The sequence below is a fragment of the Pleurodeles waltl genome, chromosome 1_1 (assembly GCF_031143425.1).
Source record: "Pleurodeles waltl isolate 20211129_DDA chromosome 1_1, aPleWal1.hap1.20221129, whole genome shotgun sequence".
Taxonomy (NCBI): Eukaryota; Metazoa; Chordata; class Amphibia; order Caudata; family Salamandridae; genus Pleurodeles; species Pleurodeles waltl.
In genome coordinates, this window is record NC_090436.1 from 841,128,037 (window position 1) to 841,150,589 (window position 22,553).

Consider the following 22,553-nt stretch of genomic DNA (forward strand, 5'->3'; position numbering starts at 1 on the left):
AGTGGGCCTAGAATGACGCTAGACTGATTAGCGGCAAAAATCTGCCGCTCGTCAGCCTAGCATAATTTTTTGCCCGCACAAGCAGCCAAAAAAGTGACGCCTTTCTAATTATAGACAGGAGACATTACCACAACCCCAATGTCCACCACATGGGACCAGTGTCCCTAGGACAACCCAACAGACCCAGTGCCAGCGAGGGGGGCCCATGTACGTGGCCCCCAGTGGCACACAACAGACAAGCATGTATACTTACCTGGGATGGGATCCCTCTACCTGTAGTGTTCCTGTGGTGTGGGTGGTGCTGATGCTGGCGGTTGAGGTGGACATCTATGTGCCCAATATGGTGACACCAGTGTGGACTCCATGATTTTTTCCATAGACATGTGCTTAACATCACTTTAACACCTGGTCTGACCCGGTGTTAAATTTTGATGCTAATCGGCCTTAGCATCCTTTTTTGGGTCCACTACCTAAGTGTGCGTCATTTGTGTTACTGGAGGTAAGTGTGACGATGGGGGCACCTACCTTTCATATCATTGTCGCAATTCGGCACAAGGTGGCTTGGCGCTTCAAATAAATGCAGCTAACTCAGATGTTTTTATGCTAGACGGGTCTAGCTTCAAAATATAAATATTTAGTTAAGTTAGTGCCCCTTTAGCGTAAACAAAAAATAAATGATGCTAAGGCAGTGCAAACTTTCCATAAATGTAGGCCTAAGTTCCAAGGAGTTCCATGTAGTAACTAAAACTTTGCAATTGCTATACATGGATCACTTTGAATGATACCACGGTTGATTGTGTGCATCTGACAGTACTGATCCTAGTTTTCTTAATCCAGAAAGGTCCGTGGCTCACAATTATTTTACCTTGACTAAAAGCTGGCACTATTACACAGAGAAAGGGAATGCCATGTGAGGGATACTGTTTATTCGTAATCTGACTGCACTGACCAAATACCGATTTGGTTAAATAAAGCGGAAGTTCCAAAAATTGATTGAGGCAGAAGGGCACAGGTATCATCAGTGTTATAGTTTGGAGAACCTACTAAGGAACCTGGCTTTCCAAATAATTGTCTCAAATGAAGGTGGCACAAACTTCATGCCTCGATTTGAGGGCACATCTGGTGAATCACTCCTGTCGCACTCACTTGAAATGCCAGCTTAGCCACCAGAAAATTGTGGGGTCTATACAGAAACTAATTAACGCTTTTGTCAAAGGAAGGCTTAACCATATGATTTTCGTAGTTACTTAATCCTTGAATCCATATAACATGCCAAACCTACTTTGACGAATTTTCCACTCATAGAATAATCACTGGTTTACAATTGCATTCAAGGTGCAATGTGTCTTTCCTTTTTTAACACCCTGATTTTTTGGTGTGAACTTCACATGCATATTCAATGTTTTCTAGAGATAAGTTGTACTTAGGTGCTTAAAATGGTATGCGAATCTGACTCTTCTTCCATATCTATATCTATATCTCTATTTATCTATCTACCTCTCTCTCTCTCCCTATATATATATATATATATATGTATATATACATCTATATTTCTATTTCTATTTTATATATATATATATATATATATATATATATATATATATATATACATATATATATATTCACTTAAAAAACAAAGGTTACAGGGGTGTTATAGTTAGGCTCACATATTAAATGCGCAAAACCTTAGAAATTCAGCAGTTATAGTTAGAGATATCTCAAGTAACTATAACTCGTGCCCTTAGGTAACTATAACTCGCACCCTCATCATGCACTGCTAATTATCACACAAATTACAGCACTCATGACATCTTTGATAACACCATTAATAATATCAATGAAATATTTGCAGTAACATCTCTGACGAACTGTGTATAGTGGGGCTGTCAGTTATAGTTACCTTGGGGCACAAGTCATGCAGGCCATGCAGAAACCCCCCCTTATCAACCCACCCCTGCTGCGCACACGGCCATTGGCCGTGTGCCTCAGAGTTTGGCCAAAGGGCCTTGCCACAGCCAACCACTATAGGCACCCAGCTGAGCACCATGCATGGCCTTTGGCTGTGCACAGCGGGGTTGGCAGCAGCTAAACCCCTATATCTACCCAGAGAGAAATTGAGAGATGGAGAGAGAGAGAGCTTTTTCAGGCTTTGATGAATGATATACTTAGAATGAGATATTTTCAGACAAATTGAAAAAAAATCATTTGGTAAGTAAGTAGAGTGAGATCACCTTTCGGTATGTACCTTAAATATTTGAAATAAAAAAAAAAATGTCACTTGGAAATGTCGATAGTCACACTTAGACAGTCAAAGACCTTAACAACTATGTTACAGGTGATTTTGTAAATAACGAAACATATCAAGACTTGAGCCTTCAACCTACTGTATGAGGGTCTAATAGCTGTCCCAGTACTAGTACTTTCAGGACCGCCGGGTGAGCCTGAAAGCCCCCGGTGCCCTATCCTGCTCCTGACTCCTGCGGGAGCCGGCATTGCTCCTGCATGCGGGAAACAGATGAAAACTCTGCTTTCTGCCAATGGGAGCTGTTTGACAGCTTCCACTGGCAGAAAGCAGAATTTGTTTGCTTTTGCTGTCAGCTCACACCAATCAAAAGCAAACAGCTATGTCCCACGGTGGCCACCCCAGGACATAGCAGGAGCCGGCCCTGGGGGGTGGCGGTCCCCAGGGCAATCACTGGTTCCTTGAGGGGGGCTGCATGACCCCTTTCCAACATGTATTGCTCCGGGAAGGTAGTAGTCCCCAGGGCTAGGCGTCTGCAACAGAACCCCCTCATTTTTTTATTTTAGCCCTGGGAAGGTGGTGGTCCCGAGGCTCTGGTGGGGGAGCATTTGGTTCCCCTCATACATAATTAGTTTTGCCCCAGGGAGGTGGTGGTCCCCAGGGCAGTGGAGGGGCCACATGGTACCCGCATATAATTTCACATTAACCCAAAGGAGGTGGCTATCCCTAGGGCTGCAGGGGGAAGCGTGCGCCCCCCTGCATATATGATTTGCTTAGCCCCGGGGAGGTGGCGGTCCCCGGGGCTGCAGGAGGGGCCATGTGTCATCCACATACCTAAACAGTTTAACCCCTCAGAGGTGGAGATCCCCTGGGAATAAAACTGCCCTAGGACGGGACCCCCCTGCACCCCCTCCCTAAATGTTACATCCTCCGGGACCTGGACCACCAGGGGCCTTCTTAAAAACAAGCGCCGGAGCCCATGTTTGGTTTTCTTTTAATGTTTTCCATGAATTTGCAACCTTGTTGCAAATTTGTAGCAAAAATATAAAAAAGAAAGCACTTTTTAGCACTGGCGGTGTCCCTCTGGGTCCCCAGCACCAGCGCTAAGGGGTCAGGGTGACTCTACCTTGGCCTCTTTTCTTTTTTTTCCTTTTTTTGTAGGACTCGGCTGAAGCTAAGTCCCAAGATGGCTGCCAACACTTCCTGGTTGAAGTGTTGGCAGCCAATCAGAGCCCTGCAGGTTTCTGCATGTGCTTCTTATTATTCACGAAGTTGTAGCAGCCATAGATACACAGATTTGGATTTCCTTTAATTTCTCAACAACTACTGAACGAATTTAGACCAAATAACAAAATGCACAATCTGTGTACCATAAGCTACCTTGCTGCCAAATTTGGTGTAATTGTGTCCAGTGTTTTGAGCTGTAGTCGTGTTCCATACCCCTATGGGAATTACCATTGAAAGCACATGTTTTTTGACCCTCCTTTTTCTCAACCCCTGCTTGATGGATCACCCCAAAACATTCAGTGCACAACAAGAATCACCGGAACACTTTTTGAGGAAAAGTTTGTGAAGATTTTTCAAATGGTGCTAAAGATATAGGCAAGTCAGAAAATGCTTTTTCTATGGCAACATGGTCCTAACTATAACTACCTACTGGTGGCCAGTAGTAAGTACTATATATATATATATATATATATATATATATATATATATATATATATATATATATATATATATACACATATATATATATATATATATATATATATATATACGTATATATATATATATATATATATATATATATACATATATATATATGTATGTATATGTATATATATATATATGTGTGTGTGTGTGTTTACATATAGGTATACATATATATCACATTCTTGTTATTTAGTTAGATGCAATAAGATAAGTTCACAACACCATCCCCCCAAAAATAATTTATTTCTGCCAAAAAATGTTTCTCTTTTAGGTGTAGATGAAGCATCGATTATAGACATTTTGACAAAGCGAAACAATGCAGAACGACAGCAGATCAAAGGTGCTTTCCAGCAGGCTGCAGGAAAGGTAAATATGTTTATATATTTCATTTAACTCTTCACACTTACATGATCTATTTACAAAAACTCTCTGATTGATTCTCTTTAATGTGCACCTTCTGACAATGAGAGGGAAGGAACTGACTCTGCATCCATAAAAGTTAAACCTTTATAGGTATAGTGGAGAATCTCAGAAATGGAAGTATGGAGGCTGCAGAGCTGTATCACTGTTGGTACTACCCAAGTATGCAAAATAGTGGCCATCCTGTCTACATCAAGGCTGGTTTGCTTTTGATGTACCATGTATTCCTTGAATAGAAGTAGAAATGCCCCATTCCCAAACTGTCTAAAGTAGTCTCTACTGATTGCCTTTGAACTGTTCTTTTTCATTGGTCTATAGCACCAGTGTGCTTTCCTTCACAGGGGCAGCATTAAACAATTATTCGGTTTTCCCTTCTGTCATTTATTTGTCTTTCTCTGTCCAGGTCTTCAGTCAATTCTTTTGTGCTCATTCCCTTTAGATTTTACCGCTAGCTCTCTTTCCTAAGAAGAAAAGTAATTCCTTTACTGGGCATGTACAGTAGCTTAGCTCAAAATGATGGGCAAAATCTTCACACTGGGTGGGGGCTAGTGCGACTCCATTGCAAGACCCGGAAGAAGTCATATTATACCCCCATTTGCCATTCAGCAGCTTCTGGAAACGAATAATCATTTGTTTTTACATAGTTCTTCACAAAGTGTTCCTTTATCCAATATCTATAAAGAGCTGTTACTACTACTCCTACAATTTAGTGGGACTCAATTGGTAACCTCGGGATTAGACGTCGAGTTGCCTTTGTTGGGATTTAAACTTGCAGCATGCAAGTCTAAGCAGATATCTATGTCAAGTGTTTTATGCACTGAACCGCCTTGTCATTGTGGTTTAAATCAAATGTCAGGACGTGGCACTGCTGTTACTATCAGCAAAGCACTGTTTAGAGCTTGTTTCAGTTGTAACAATACCTTTTCTTCACTCTTCCTTCTTTGTTGTCGATGAGTAGGAGCCACAGAGCAACCGCAGGATAGGTGCAGGGAGAGTGGAATGAGACAGGTCACAGGTATGGGAAGACCACAGGAGACACCACAGTGTGTGCTCACCGAGTATGCAACCACTCCTTATCGCTTGCACTGCCTTGGAAGGCTCAACAATGGTGCTACTTCTGGCAACATGTTGGAGTGGAAAGACCATAAGTAGGCACTATACTTTTTGATATAAAACTGCACTAGAGTAGTTTTGCATCAAAATGTTTAGCACTGGCTTGCGCCATTCATTAGCACCAGCTGTCCGCCATATTTATGGAATGGTGCAAGCCGATGCAAAGGGTGGGCTAGCGTAAAGAAATGGGTTAGCCGGGTGGGTGTGGAGGTATGGGAAAAGGGGGTTTTGCTAAAAAAAATGACGTTAGGCTGGTTAGAGGCAAAAAAATGCCTCCAACCAGCCTACTGTCATTTTCTGATGCAAAACCATCCATACCACATGACTCCTGTTTTAGAAAAGACAGGAGTCATACCCACCACCCCAATTGCCAGCACAGAGGACCAGTGTCCCCTGGACATGGCCATTGCACCCTGTGCCATGCAGGGGGGGACCAAGTTGGGCCCCCATTGGCACTCACTTAAAAAATAATACTTACCTATACTTACCCTATTACCTGGGATGGGGTCCCCCATCCTCCGGCGTCCCACTGATATGGGTGGGTGTGTTCCTGGGGCTTGAGGAGGGCACCTGTGGACCCATTCATGGTGTTTAGCCATGGAAATTGGTCCACAGGTCCCCTAAAGCCTGGTCTGACCCAGGTGTTAAATAGTGGTGCAAAGCAAGCTTTGTACCATTATTTAGGCCCTCCTCCCACCCATGCATCATTCCAGCATGGGGGAATAAATATGGGGCTACGGGGTTAGCACCATTTTTTAGATTTTGACGTCTACCTTGCATCTCATTGATACAAGGTAGGTTCAAGCATCTAAAACATTGTCCAAACTCCAATATTTTGACATTAGACATGTCTAATGTCAAAATATAAATATGGAGTTAGTTTTGCGCCAAACTTGTGTAAAAAAATGACGCAAATTCCACGCAAATGGAGTATAAATATGCCCCAAAATGTCTCAACATACATGAGTTTTCAACTAGGATTGCAAAGCATTTATTGTAACCTTTGATTCTCAGGTTCCATACTACATTTATGATTTTGTAGTGTACATGTAAGCAGGCTGCAATGTTCCATTTCTGTGTTGAGTCTGGTTAATGTTTTGCTTTCTTTGATAGAATGTTTTATTTTGTTTCCATGCTCTAAATGAAATTATTTTTAAGCTATGTTTAGGCATTACTATTCAGCTACACATCTTAAAATTACATTTTGCCTCTTTGGAATGATTTCCTAACAGTCTCTGGAGGATGCTCTGAAGAAAGCCCTCTCTGGCCGTTTTGAGGAGGTTGTCCTGGCTTTGCTTAAAACTCCAGCCCAATTTGATGCCCATGAACTGAAGTATGCCACCAAGGTAGGACAATACTAAATATCCAGTTATACCATCTGAACTGTAAGTACGTATTCATCCAAACCATCAGTTGCTGCAGAAATCCACCATGTTTGATTTAATAATGTCATACACTGAGTAATAAAACCACAACAGCCATGCATAGACCATTTCAAATACTCTCATAAAAATAAATAAAAGCACATTTTAAATAAGAGGCAGGCCTGGGGGAATCTGGGAGCAGGGGGAGAGAGGACTCATGATAGGGCAGAGGAACAAGAGGGGAAGAGAGCAAGAGAGCAAGGCAAAACATGCAGTGCCATGGAGTGCTCAGTGGCTCTAAAAGATGGTGCTGTTGGCTTTGCCATTGCTTTTTTGCAATTGAACACATGCATGTCAGGTGATCTTGAAATGGATTTTGTTTTAAAGAAAACCCATTGGCTGCTAAAAAGCACACATGAATTGAGACACATGCAAACAACATGTGTGGACATGCATCATGATGCACAGTGACATGGATGTCAATTTACCAAAATTCCAGGGGTAGCGGATGTTACATCACACACCAATTCATCTTCACTTTTAATCACACACACATGCTTTCACATACACACACATTCACTTATACATACACTCTGTTTTACATAAACACAATCTCACCCGCAAACATGCACACAGCATACACTATTAATGTAATAAAAAACTGATTGAAAACAAGGAAATGGAGCCTAAAGCAACGTCAAGGACAAGCTCCTCTAGTGTTCCTGTCACTGATTTTGCCACCTCTGAGGTCAGGGGTCGCAATGGCAGTACCAGGGGTTGCAAACGGCAAGCTGGGGATCGCAGCTGTGAACTATGGCAACCCCTAAATGATGTCTATGCACAGTAACCAGTATTCATTTTCGGTTCCAACATGGCAGCCAGTCATGTTAGAATGATAAATTAAATGCTGTGTCTGAAGGGAAGAAAAAGGTAGCCAGTTGCTAGGCAGCACGTCACAACTGCTGGGCCCTCATAATAAAAACACAACAAATTCAAAACTTAAAACACACAGTGTGACAGGAACAAGGATGTGGAGCTGGATGGGTAGAATCTGAAAGGAAGGTGGGAGGAAGAAAAGGAGCTCTAGAAAAAAATAATAAAACAATAATTGCCAAGTTATGTATTGTTGTGTGAATGTTGAGTGGGTGTTAGAAATTAGGTCTCTGGTTGGTAATCAGTTTGCACTGTGTCCAAGCAGGGACCCTCACTCTAGTCAGGGAGATACACACCTAGGATAACCCCTTCTCACCCCCTTGGTAGCTTGGCACAAGCAGTCAGGGTTATCTCAGAGGCAATGTGTAAAGTATTTGTTCAATCACACACAGTAACACAGTGAAAACACCACAAAAGTTCTGAACACCAGTTTAGAAAAATAGCCAATACTTGTGAGTGAACAAGACCAAAATGCCCAAACTCCAACATACACAAGCAAAGTTAGGAATTTTCAAAGATTAAACTTCATTATCACGCTTACAAACACAAATGCTTCAATTTGGTGTTATCACGGCGTTGTGACGGAGTCATTCCCAACAGTCCAATGGCACCGGTAATGGAGTCAAACAGACCTCCAGGTACAGTACTTTGTGAAAGTAAGGAAACTAACCGGTGCACGGAGATGGGGAAGAGAGGTGTGGCTGTATCCGGTGTGGCGTTGGTTCCAGTGCTGCGGAGCAGTGGAGTGTGGGCGTCTGTGCAAAGCGTAGGGTCCTTGCTGTGGAGCAGTGGAGATGAGGTGGCGTCAGTGCAAAGCATCAGTTCCTTACACTCCAGCGGGGTTGATGTCTGGTAGGTCAAGATGCAGTGGGACGACCCACGGGGTTGCAGGTGCCATGTCGGAGTTGGGTGTCACGAACTTCAATGGCCCGTCACTCGGGACTCATGGAGTCACGGGACAACAGTAGGTTGCGGCGGCATTAGGCCTGCGATGTCAGACGGGGTTGTCGCAGTCCAGTGAAGACCACAGCTTCGGTTGCTGTCGGCATTGCGGGGTCAGGCAGCAGCGTCAGTCCGGGTGTCATCTGGCATCAGTGCACTTGGTTTTTCTTGGTTTTGAACCAGTTTTCACTGCCAGGGGTCCAGACCTGGAATAGGCACCACCTGACGAGTTAGGGTCCACAGCAAATGAACCCAAAGGATGGTAGGTGAAGTCTTTGCTGTCCCTGAGAGTTCCTAACAGGAGGCAAGCTCATTCTAAGCCCTTGGAGAAACTTTACAAGGAGGATACACAGCAAAGTCCAGTTTTTGTCCTCCTTAAGGCAGAAGCAGCAACTGCAGGCCAACCCAGCAAAGCACACATAGCAAAGGGGCAGTACTCCTCCTTCAGCTTTTCTCCTTGGCAGAGGTTCCTCTTGATCCAGAAGTTTTCTAAAAGTCTGGGGTTTTGGGTACACAAATTATACCCATTTCTGCCTTTGAAGTAGGCAAACCTCAAAGGAAAGTGTCTGTTGTTTACAAGATCCTGCCTTGCCCAGACCTGGCCCCAGATATACACCAGGGGGTCAGGGACTGCATTGTGTGAGGATAGGCACAGCCTTTTCAGGTGCAGGTGTCAGCTCCTTCCTCCCCAACTCTAGCCAAGGGACTCATCAGGATGTGCAGGACACTTCCCAGCTCCGTTTATGTCACTGTCTAGAGGGAATTCACAAAGAGCCCAACTGTCAGTCTGATCCAGACGTGGTTTCCACAGGCAGGCAGAGGCACAGAATGATTAGGCAAGAAAAAGCCCACTTTCTAAAAGTTGCATTTTCAAACTGACAATCCAAAAACCAACTCTACCAAAAGGTGTGTTTTCAAATTGTGAGTTCAGAGACCCCAAGTCCCATATCTCTATCTGCCCCCAATGTGAAACTACCCATAAAAGATATTTAAAGACAGTCTCCATGTTAATCTATGGGAGGGATAGGCCTTGCAATAGTGAAAAACGAAGTTTGCCGTATTTTACTATCAGGATATGTAAACCACATGAGTACATGTCCTACCTTTAAAATACACTGCACCCTGCCCATGCTACCTAGGGCCTACCTTAGTGGTGACATGTGTACAAAAAAGGAAGGTTTGGGCCTCGCACGTGGATACACCTGCCAGGTCGAATTGGCAGTTTAAAACTGGACACACAGGCACTGCAGTGGCAGGTTTGAGCCATGTTTACAGGGCTACTCATGTGGGTGGCACAATCAGTGATGGAGGTGCACTAGTAGCATTTGATTTAGAGGCCAAGGACACCTCTAGTGCACTTTACTAGGGGCTTGCTAGTAAATAAAGTATGCCAATCATGGAAAAGCTAATCACCAATACAATTTACATAGAGAGCACTTGCACCTTAGCTCTGATCAGCAGTGGAAAAGTGCCCAAAGTACCAAAAATAGCAAAAGAAAAGTCCAGCACACATTCAGAAATAGAGGAAGCAGAGGCAAAAATATAGGGGAAACCATGCCAAGGATGCCAGGTCTAACACTGGGTGTCTGTGAGAAGAGTCCAGTGGATGTTAAAAAGGCTAGGCGAGAGTACCAGTCTTTTGGGGAGGAAAGGAAGAGGTCAATAAGGTTAATAAGGGAGGAGCCTTGGTCCCATTGTTAATGGACAGTGCCAGGTTGGGCCAACATAAATCATTCTTTCTTCTCTTAGTGCGACACACCTAATCTGGAAGTTACAATCCCGGAAGCCCAGTGAGTGACACATTTCACTAGCGCATTTCAACCTATAGAAAGCGACCTGCCTCCAAATAGGGTTTTAAATTGCTTCCTCCAGTCAAACCCACTATGAGTACATGGAAGGCTTGGACCTGAAAGTGAATTATTTAAAATCGTACAACATGATATGTGGGCCACTAGGCATGAAATCCACACATTTTAAAATGGGGGGGGTGGCACCATCCTAAAATGAAGAAATTATTTTATCTATTTAGGTATTGTTTTTAGCTCATCCTTAGGTTGGAAAACACACAGTCTTATGAAAGCCCAACAACTGGGAAAGAATGTGGAGAGCATTTTTCGCTTTGTAAAGTCATTAGGTCACAAACCTTTAGTAAAGATGATTGCCCTGTATAAACCCAAATGTATCGCCGTCGCAACTTATGAAGCAGGGGCTTGGGGATACCAAAATCAGATAGACTTCAATATATCGAGAATGCCATTACTAGCAGACTGCTTGCAGTTTCAAAAAATATGGCTAATTTTATAAGTCACAAGGAGCTGGGCCTCCCTACATAGACAATCAAACAAAAATTTCACTACTTCTTTTAGGGATCAAGTGCTGGGAAACCCCACAGGCAGCCTTGGTCAGAGCTTGCATGTCAGACTGTTATGCCTTAGAAAATATGAATAAGATACCTTGGTTGATGTATGTAAAATCAGATTTTCTCAAATTTGGCTTAATAGAAATGTTCAAATCTCCTACCTATCTTCCACCAAACGCTAAGTCAATTGTGAAATCCACATATGCCAACTGTTGTGTGGAGGAAAGGTTACAACGTATGTTGGACATGAAAACAATTGAACATGATTTGCAGATTGTCACAGGCAAATCATTTGAACCATATCTGGGATGGGTTGAGATTGCAAAGCACCGGCTCCTTTTAACATACTTCAGATTTAATTCATTTTAAAGTGGCTTTTCTTTTACAATGCACTTAGCAGCGGGAATTACCCCCATGGCACTGTGATAATGCCACCAAACAAAGCACGTCACATTATCTTATTTTGTCCACTTTATGCAGGCCCAAGAAGTACCTTTCTGATTCCTTTGTTGCGACAGGTCGAGATCAGGAATACTGACCTGCAATGGAATTTTTACAAAAAATAATCATCAAAAAAATAATCATCAAAAGACATGTGCCATTCAGTGCTAAATTTAATTAGGAGTGCAAACCGGATTAGAAACCGCTATGAGTTTGTTAATTTAAACTGAGGTATTGTTCTAAATGAGTATGAACTTTTTTTCAAATTTCAGAACAGTATTGAATGTAATTATGTGTTTTATTGATCACTTCTGCCTTTTATGTTGAATTTCATTTATGCTATGTGTTACATGCTTTTTATGGCACATCGTCGAAATAAAGATGCAATGACTGACTGACTGACTGAGTTACTGGTTGGATGGATCCGTGAGTGAGTAAATGGCTATGCAGATGAATGTGTTCATGGATAAACAGTTGAGAGTAGAAGTGAATGGTGGAATGGATGGATTGTTGAACACATAACACTAAAGTTACAGGCTAAGGGCTTGAGCAGCACTAGTGTTAATTTTATAAAGATCCCCAAACTTCTCACTATTATCCCAATGCTAACCATACACAAACGACAGGCACCATCATGGTAAGTAGGCCCACATTATATACAGAATTGTATTATATGCCAATGCAAGACTTATGAAGGAGTGGGCACCACCGTGCCAAGAAAGCATACAATATGTAAAGAATTGCCACTTGTTTGCGTTTTAAGATTTGCCCCATCATTCAGTAATTTTTAGTGTGTTCAGATTTACACCAGCACTCATTACTCCTTAGTGAATGTTCAGAGTTTCACCATCACTCACTGAATATTGGTGTATGCTGTATGCTGCTCTGCACCACCTTTCACTATTTACAAGCAATGAATGATGGAGGAAAAACCCTGGACATATATCACTGATGTCCATCTGAGGGCTGCTGTAAAGTAGAAACCAAAGCAAAGGTTTCTCTCAATGTAAAGTTGCATCATAGATGTAGAAGCACACTTGGTTACAGCTCTTTCAAAAAATTACAGGTTATCCAGAGCCCAATTTAGGGCAGCCATTTTGCTTAGCATTTTCAGAAAACAGCAGTTGTTCACAGACTCCCAACATGGCTATACCATTGTGACATGGTAGGCACAGCGCTTAATTTGAGCTGGTAGTTTTCAGTGGGTGGCATCAGCACTTATTTTTGAGGGCCGCTACTTATTTATCTGCATCAGGCATTTACTACAAGCAAAAGAAACATTGGAAAGACGGAAGTAGAGAAAAAAGAAAAAGCGTCATAAAGGGAGAAATCAGAAAGCTGCAAGAGTGAAATGAAGAGGCAGGGAGTGCCTGTAAATGGATTACAGAGGACAGAGATGGCTTTAGTATAACACTGCCTCAGTATTCTGTGCTCCCGTATTTAATTGCAGTAGCCGTGTGTTTCAAAGAAGAGATTTGGGCACCAGCATGTTTTTATGGGCAAATTAAGCACTGGGTAGGGATCTGCAAGTATGGAAATCTAGTCAATGAAAACGAGAATACAGGACAAATAAAATCGGTCGTTAAAAAAAAAAGTTGACTAAAGACGAGATAAATTTGAAGTGGGAGTTTACCTAGCCTATAAAAAGTAGATTTCATTGTGTAGAAGCAGTGGCAGCTATGCTCTTTCAACTCTCTCAGTCCAAAAAGCTCCCCAAAATAAAAGCAGAGTCTGGGTTCCTCTCTCTGTCTGTGCACTCTTACTAACTCACAGAGTAGCGACTGCACAGAGGAGAGGCGGGCATTCAGAGTTCAGCTCCTGGTAGCAGATTCTCTGCAGGGCAACACTTGCCTCCAGTCTCTGACAACAATCAGTATGATATTTAGGTCTCAATCCCACCAACGGAACACAAAAAATGACATAATATGAGCTTTGGCTAGGCAATGAGATCACATGCCATGAAATACGATTCAGGCCAGAACAAATGATAAGGCGGCGATAAGGTGGCTTTTGACTCATGTAACTTCATAAAATACAAATCAAAGGCATCATACACAAAATGCGTTGGCAGTTACAAACCCTCAGACTCAGTAGATCTCAAGGTTTGCAACAACTAAAACAGTTTTTTGAAATGTAGTAAACCCAATTAATGATTCAGAAAAGGTTTTCCAAATCGTTAAAGGAAACAACGTGGAATCAGTATTAGGAATGGGTGTGTTTAGGGCATTCCTTCCAGATATTGATTTCTTATAGTATCTGTGAGTGTTTTGTAACCGAGAATCTGGCCCAAAAACAAAAATAATTTACCACCAACGAAAAGGAAATGCTAAAATAATAATCTCAAAGGGACCACCTCTCCTTTTTTAAATGTTAGCAGTTTTTTATTGTTAATGAAATATTTTTCAGGAGTAGGCATTGATTACAACCGGAAACACTGCCTACTCCTAACACAAGTTTGTGTTTTTAAAGATTACTTTTTCAAAAGCAATTAAAGACATGGTGGTCTGCTGGCCAATCTTAGCGGGTCACAATTTGCGCCCGTCTTCATGAATATTGATGAGGTAGGTTGAATAAGCAACCCACTACCATTCTGTGTTTTGTGAATTAACCTATTAGTAAAAATGTCAGTTTGAAAAATGTAAAACCATCTGGTAAACGTTGCTGCACAATTTGCAACCACTTATACCCATTTGATTCTTTGTACACGAGGCCCCAAATGAACTTTGATAGCTAGGGCCAGCTTCATCCTTACAAGATCTGTACAACTGGCATGACCAAAAAGGGGTTGCCTCACAAAATCACACTCTCACTTTGATTGCAAATGCTAAAATGCTGTTATGGTATCACTCACACCCTCACTGAGTAAAATTATGGAAAAGCATTTGATTTCCTTACTTTTATTCCCGTACAGGGCCTGGGAACAGATGAAGATACCCTCATTGAAATTCTTGCTTCAAGAGAAAATAGAGAAATCAAGGAAATCAATAGGAGCTACAGAGAAGGTAATTCTTGATTGACTTTCATATAACATTAAAGTCCTACTCAATGAATAACAGTGGCATAAATTGTCTGGCAGGCATCTGTGTTGATAAGAGAGAGGAATGTATGGAGAACGTTTTGTGCATGCAGAGGAACGAAACGAATACTGAAAGACAAGAAAGAAGCCTATGGTACAGACAGCTCACAGGAATTCCACAAGCTCATTCACCTTACCAAAAGGAGCCAGCATGACTTTCTTAAGCAACATCCCACTCCTTGATATTTGCAAAGTAGTAACATGGCCATTCATACATATTTTAAAGAACTTTACTGTTAAAAAGGCCAAATATGTTTACAACATAACTTACTACAAGTTCCTCTTATATAGGCTCATATTAAAGCTAACTCGACGAGACACTGCCATTAAGTTTGCACACATCAAGTGATATCTAAACTGCTTCAAACAGAGTGTTACTTACCTGTAACCAACTGCAGCTTGTCTTGTTGCAAATTAACATACATGACCAGCCACTACTCTTGTGCATGTAAAGCATGAAATAAGTCATGATGTCACTAGTGAGTTGACTCAGTTGGTGACCCCTCAATTCCAGCGTCATTGTAACTTAGGCATGTTGTTCAGTATATCTGTGAAATAAACTATTACACACAGATCAGAGCTGTGTATCATAAAACACGTTACTGAGGAATCTAATTTTTTTATTTTCTATTTTTCCCCAGAGTTCAAGACTGAGCTCTCCAAAGACCTTGCTGGTGACACAGGAGGAGATTTACAAAAGGCGTTGCTGGCTCTAGCCAAGGTACAGTATACACTAGTTTCTTACATTCAGATGATTTTCAAACAAAGGATTATCGAATTAGATCCTGCTGTAATGTTGATTCAAACACGCACTCGGATCATTCTCCAGTTACTTGTCTTAGGGCCTCATTACGCCAGACTCTTGGTGATGGTTGGAGTGCCACACTCCCGGTGATCCTACAGCCATATTATGAACCTGATGGTCGTACTGCCAGGGGACTGCAGTCACTGCCGAGAACAAGGTTCCTGATGGACTGACGGCGGTCAGACTCATGGTCAGCCACGGTTCCACTGAACTCAGCACGGCTTTGCTGATCATGAATCCTGTTTCTGCCAGCCTTTCCATGGCGAACACACCGCCATGGAAAGGCTGGTGGAAATAGATTGCTAGGTGACACGGGGGGGCCTTGTACTGCCTATGCCAATGGCATGGGCAGTTCAGGGGTGCCTCTGCCCAACACCCTTGGAATGCACACTGCCTAGTGTGTATTCCGAGGTCCTCTGTGGGACGGCATTGACCTTGGCTCTATTAAGAGCCAAGGCCAATGCCGCTGCAGGGTTTCCACTGGGCTGATCGGCAGAAATATTTGTTTTCTGAGATTTCCACTGGTCAGCCCAGTGGAAACTTCATAATGTGCCCAGGGAAGGGGGAGTGTGTGGGGGGTGCCAGCACCGCTGTGGTCTGCTCTTCATACGGCGGTCGGCCCGACCGTCGGCCTGCCAGCCTCGTAATGAGGTCCTTAATCTTTAATTCTGTGAGCATGTAATGTTTACTAAATGTCTACTCTTATTCATATTTAATCATTAACAAATGCACATCTTTAAACTATCTTGGTTGTGTTTTCTCTGTAAATGTAACAGTATTTTAGATGGTTTTCATTTTTGATAGAGGACTTGGTGACTGTTGACTTCCGTTGTTCCAGTAAATTTATTTGTTGATAAAATTCAATTTGTACATAAAAATAAATGTGATCATTTTAAATGCTTATTTTCCGAAATGCTTTTCATCTTTGTATCCTGCAGTGACTACCAAAGTTTAGTCCTGAAGACCCTAGAAAATCCATGAGTTTATGAACTGAAAAAAGCAAAAATAAGACTTTCAGTCCTCTTGTAAATGCACATTTGGATTGTATGTTGTGCAGCTACTAAAATTGAAAAAGTGGGTGCCACATTCCTGTTATTAGAATCACCCAATAAAGTTAGACTCACCAAAACAGAAATGATTTGGTTTTCCTGGTTTAAACTGAAAAGTCCAGGCAAGGTCATATATATTTCTATGGAAGTAAACTAGAGTTGGGCAAATATATGAGATTTGAAGTGGGAGTGGGGAAATTAAAGGGTATGGTGGTGGGAGGCATGCAGAAGGGGTTTTATTTTATATTAAATGTGATTGATCGTATGCAATAGCATATAAACAAGATGTATTGGTCAGGTTCCTATCACTGTAAATTCATGACCCCAGTAGAGTTATATGTTTATAAACTTCAAAGCCAAGTAAGCTGACTAGCACTTGCTTTGTGAGGGTTTCAGACTTTGTCTTCTTCCTATAGATTGTTACATGAAGGGGGATCTTTTTAGTGAAAGAACCCCCATTTACCTGCAAAGCTAATAGGTTAGAGTTCCGCACTTACTGAAATATGTATTAAATATGTTATGAGGAGGAAGCACCTTTCTTAATGCTTTGTGTTTAAGAAAGGTAGTTTAATCTGGAGGAAAGTTATTTTGGCATACTTCTTTCTAGTTGTATTTCACTGTCTAAAAGACAATCAAAAAAAGGGTTATTAAGTGGACGTTTGTGTAGCTAAGCGGTCCTTCCTTCACAGAATTAGCATGACAGAATAACTCTAGATTACAAATTGTATTAAAGAATTGGAATATCACAGAGAAAAGGACATTTAAATACCAATTGATAGAAAATAATAATCTTTGGTCACATCAGCGACAACCCGGATAGTCTTATAAGCCCCCCCCCAAGCGCCTTGAGACCCTCACGGGTGAGTAGCCGCATTTATAAATATCTGATTGATTGATTGATTTGATTGATTGATATAAGTTGACTGTATGAAGAATCTTGGCTGTAATGAACACTTTCTATGAATTCAAATGTAACGTTTCAGATAAACTCCCCAAGGCCTTGTAAACTATATTTCCCAAATATCTCTTTAATGACACAAAGTAAATCAAAAATCACATTTCTTTTTCCTCTTAATTTCTATTGTTAGTTTTGCTCTGCCTGGAAAATCACCTATAAGAATGAATCTCTTTATCTTCCTTGGGTGCTAGCCTACACCTAAGCAATCTTTTTTTAGACTTAACTCCCAACACCCTTTATATTTCACATTTGATATTTTTGACCATTTACAGGAGTCAACAAACTAGTCCTTATCTGTCTTAAATAATATGTTGACCTCAACAAGTAGCTAGAGTACTAACATACCATTGTCCATGGCCTTTCGAAGACAACTAGAACATCTATTTCAATGTATCTGACAACCCAAAGAGCAGTAGGATGAAAGCATTGAAAACACAATGTTGCCCATTCCATACTTTCACTAATAGGTTTAACAGTTTTATTGATAACACATCAGTTCATCAATCGATGTAATGGAGAGTTTAGAAAGTGAATAAAACTACCGGTGTTTTAGACAGATCCACATTGGCCTATTTCATTCCTCTTCTCTTTTTAATTTACCAGCTAGCCTGCAAATGTTTAAATCATGGTGGTAACACCTGAAAAAGCTATGGTAAAATAATCCACTGTTTATTTTGTGTCATATTAAAATTGCAAAATCCATGTTGGTCTTTTTCTAATGTAAATATTTCTAAATAGTTACAAGTAAGGCCTGATGAGAAATCAGCAATGGGGACAGAATCAGAACTGTGGTCCTCATCTTGAAAATCCTCTCCAAACCAGCTGTAGAGTTTCCAGGACTTCTTACACATTCCCTAACATTCTTAATGTTTTTTCACAGTTGCATTCATTAGATGTATTTACTGTGATAGCAAAGTGCATTCCCCACATATTGCATTGTATGTGCATGCCAGTCTATCCTGCACTTTTAATTTCACTTTTTGCCTAATAATGGGTCTGTATGGCATCAGTTCAATCTTACACATATTCATTGTATGGCCATAGAGAGGTGAGTACCCCTTTAATGACCCTAAACATGGCAGCAGAAACGATGAATGGTTGTGCAGATATATGGCAATATCATCCAGCTATGCAGAATTTTCTCAACGGAAATGGATGCACTTGATATGTGTATAATCTCCAATGAGTCGTAGGAGTTGCCAACAAAAACAAAAGGTAGAAAGGCTTCTTTTACTGTTGCGTATAACTGTAGTAACATTTATATACCTTGATTGACCATGAAGTCAAATATTGCACCTTTGGCATTCCATGACTGTCCAATGCCTTCTCTGTTCTAAAAGTCATGTCTGTTGCTTCCATAGAGTCTTTACGGCCCCAAGCATCACTAAGAACACTAGAAAACAATCATATATTCAAGAGTGGAGTAACACAAAATGTTGAGACCCCCTGACAAAAGAGATAAGGGACCCCTGAGTATCCAGTATCTGCAAATCTGCATCATCTTTGGAATTCATAGGGCCCCCTGCCCTGCAGGAGCTGCAAGAGCCTGTATTACATCGCTGATATTCAAGGATGAAATTTGCCCCTTAACAAAACCCTTTTGATCTGCCCTAACTAGCTAGTACAGTAATGTGTCTAATGGTTGAACGTTGCCAATACCATATCGATAAATATAGGAGAACCTAGACACATTTATTATGCCTCAAAAGCTCCCATCAAAGTTTTGGGGCCAGTGTTGCCAACATCAACTAAGGCAGGACTGGCCCTTCTGCCCCTCTAGCACGTCTGCAGTATGCTGCAGACTAGGGAACTCCTTCAAAAGCAGGATGGACTGCCATGAACCAACAATACACCTGTGGCTCCCTTCTCCTCATGGTATGATGTGGGGCTGGTTTAGTTATTTTTGTCAGGACTGATTTTGGCTTCCATTTGGAATATGACCTCAGAGTTGTTTCTCTGGAGCACCATTATCTGTGAACTGAAAGAATGAGTTTTATAATTTGGCATGAAGGGCCTTATTTATACTTTTTGGTGCAAAACTGCACTAAGGCAGTTTTGCCCCAAAAAGTTTTGCACCGGCTTGCACCATTTTTTAGCACCAGCTGGGCACCATATTTATGGAATGGTGCAAGCCGGTGCAAAGGGTAGGCTAGCTTAAAAAAAAATGACGTTAGGCAGTTTTGAGTCAAAATAAATGATTCTGACCAGATTAGCATCATTTTTTGACGCTAAGGGCCATATTTATACTCTGTTTGCACTGAATTAGCGTAAATTTATGGAGTTAAAGTCATTTTTTGGAAGTGGAAACCTACCTTGCCTTAATGAGATGCAAGGTAGGCGTTCCTGTGCAAAAAAATGACTCTATGGCCTTAACACCATGGGCCATATTTATACTCTGGTTGCGCCGAATTTGCGTTGTTTTTTTCGACGCAAATTCGACGCAGAACTAACGCCAACTAACGCCATATTTATACTGTGGCGTTAGACGCTTCGGGCGCCAAAGTGCCCGGAGTGTGCGTCATTTTTTAGCGTGAACCCCTTCCTTGCGTTAATGATATGCAAGGGAGGCGTTCCCGTCTTAAAAAATGACTCCCAGGCCTTTACGTGGTATTTATACTCCCGGGCAAAAGAGACGCCCGGGAGTGGGCGTGGCCAAAAACGGCGCATTTGCGCCGCTTTTTAACGCCTGGGTCAGGGATGGCGTTAAGGGACAAGTGGGCTCAAAATGAGCCCAGAGTGCCCTCCCCTGCCCCCAGGGACCCCCCCTGCCACCCTTGCCCACCCCAGGAGGACACCCAAGGACGGAGGGACCCATCCCATGGACATTAAGGTAAGTTCAGGTAAGTATTTTATTTTTTATTTTTTGTGGCATAGGGGGGCCTGATTTGTGCCCCCCTACATGCCACTATGCCCAATGACCATGCCCAGGGGACAGAAGTCCCCTGGGCATGGCCATTGGGCAAGGGGGCATGACTCCTATCTTTACAATGATAGGAGTCATGTTGATGGGGGATGGGCGTCGAAAAATAATGGCGCAAGTCGGGTTACGACGATTTTTTCGACGTAACCTGACTTGCCCCATTTTAAGACGCCCATACGCCATTTTCCCCCTACGCCGGCGCTGTCTGGTGTACGTGGTTTTTTTCCACGCAAACCAGGCAGCGCCGGTCTGCTTGCGCCGGCTAACGCCATTCCATAAATACGGCGCCCGCATGGCGCTTCAGAATGGCGTTAGACGGCGCAAAATTTTTTGACGCTAAACTGCGTTAGCGCAGTTTAGCGTCAAAAAGTATAAATATGGGCCCATATTTATACTCCCATGTAAAAATGGTGCAAGGGAGGGAGGAGGGGTCAAAAAATGGGGCAAAGCTTGCTTTGCCCCATTTTTTAAGACCAGGGTCAGGTCAGGCTTTAGGGGACCTGTGGCCCTATTTCCATGGTGGAACACCATGGAATAAGCCCAGAGGTGCCCTCCCTAGGCCCTAGGGGCACCCCCCACCCACACTAGAGGGCTGCGAGGATGGGGGACCCCATCCCAGGTAAGTACAGGTAAGTGCATTTTATTTTTGAAAGTGCCATAGGGGGCCCTGAAATGGGCACCCATACATAGCACAGGGTGCAATGGCCATACTCAGGGGACCCCTGACCTCTGTGCTGGCCACTGGGGTGGTGGGCATGACTCCTGCCTTTTCTAAGGCAAGAGTCATGTGGCATGGTAGGTTTAGCACCATAAAATGACGCTAGTCTGGTTAGAGTCATTTTCTTTTACTCTAACCTGCCTAAAGCCATTTTTTTGTGCTAAACCCTCTTCTTCTATACTGCCAGCCCCACCAGACTAAAGTCATTTTTTTTAGCCTACCCTTTGCACCGGCTTGCACCATTCCATAAATATGGTGCCCGGCTGGTGCACAGAAATGGTGCAAGCCGGTGCTAAACTTTTTGGTGCAAAACTGAGTTAGTGCAGTTTTGCAGCAAAAAGTATAAATAAGGGCCAATATTTTGTAAGTTTGCGCCACTTTTGCGTCATTAAATGACGTTAATGCGGTGCAAAAAAAGTTTAAATCAGGGCCTTGGTGCTAGATGGGTCTAGCACCAAAGTATAAATATGGAGTTAGATTTGCACTGAATTAGAGTGAAAAAAAAATGACACTAATTCGGTGCAAACAGAGTATAAATATGCCACAGAGTATAAATATGCCCCTAAATATGGCGTTAAGGCCATAGAGTCATTTTTTGCACGGGAACGCCTACCTTGCATCTCATTAAGGCAAAGTAGGTCTCCACTTTCAAAAAATGACTTTAACGTCATAAATTTGGTGCTAGAGGGGTCTAGCACCAAAGTATAAATATGGAGTTAGTTTTGCACCAAATTAGAGTTAAAAAAAATGACACTAATTCGGTGCAAACAGAGTATAAATATGCCCCGAAATATCTAATAAAAGGTGTTTAGAAGTTGGTGTTGATACCTTCTAGGTCAGAAAATATGATTATTTTAATCACAATACCATGTTGCTTCATTTCCTCATGGACATCTCTGAAGATCTAACCATACTCTCTGATTTCCTCTAGTATGTTCAGTGTTCCACATGCAAATATATGTACCTACATTCTTTGACAGATTTTCTAGAACTTTAATTTGAAAATGTTTTCTGTAGTGAGTTGCTCATTTTTTTTCTTCAGTTCCTGTCAGATTTCGAGAAGCTATCTGATTTGCTTTTTGGTTGCAGCCTACAATGTAGTTGTCCTTGGATAGGAAATTTCTATCAATTTGTTTGTGTTTTGTTTTCAACAAGATTGTTATTGCAAATTATACTTTATTCATCCTTGTTTTGGTGCATGTACTTTTCCAGGGTGAAAGGAGTGAAGACACCCGTGTGAATGATGAACTCGTTGATAACGATGCAAGGGTAAGACTTAAATTCAAGTGAGTCACTGCAACCTTTTCCCTCAAAGTCTCCATATCTGTATTAAAATCCAGAAAAGACAAAAAATGTACCATTAACCCCTAAAAAGGAACCTATGTGAAGAATTTCTAAAACTTTCCTCTTGTCTAATGCCGTAGGACAAGCCTACCTTTCCATTCTCATTGCAAGAGCCTCAAAGTGTCATTTTACAATATTAGCCACTCACACAGTCTC

General features: G+C 41.9%; 1 protein-coding gene across 1 annotated transcript in view; it reads left to right on the top strand.

Moving 5' to 3' along the window:
- LOC138287986 (annexin A1-like) overlaps positions 1 to 22,553 on the top strand; it is a 150,339-nt gene that overhangs the window by 51,110 nt on the left and 76,676 nt on the right. Inside the window, exons 4-8 of the mRNA XM_069229060.1 lie at positions 4,227 to 4,321; positions 6,721 to 6,834; positions 14,439 to 14,529; positions 15,245 to 15,324; positions 22,266 to 22,322. Of these exons, the coding sequence (XP_069085161.1) occupies positions 4,227 to 4,321; positions 6,721 to 6,834; positions 14,439 to 14,529; positions 15,245 to 15,324; positions 22,266 to 22,322 (437 nt within the window). The remainder of the gene's footprint in view (positions 1 to 4,226; positions 4,322 to 6,720; positions 6,835 to 14,438; positions 14,530 to 15,244; positions 15,325 to 22,265; positions 22,323 to 22,553) is intronic.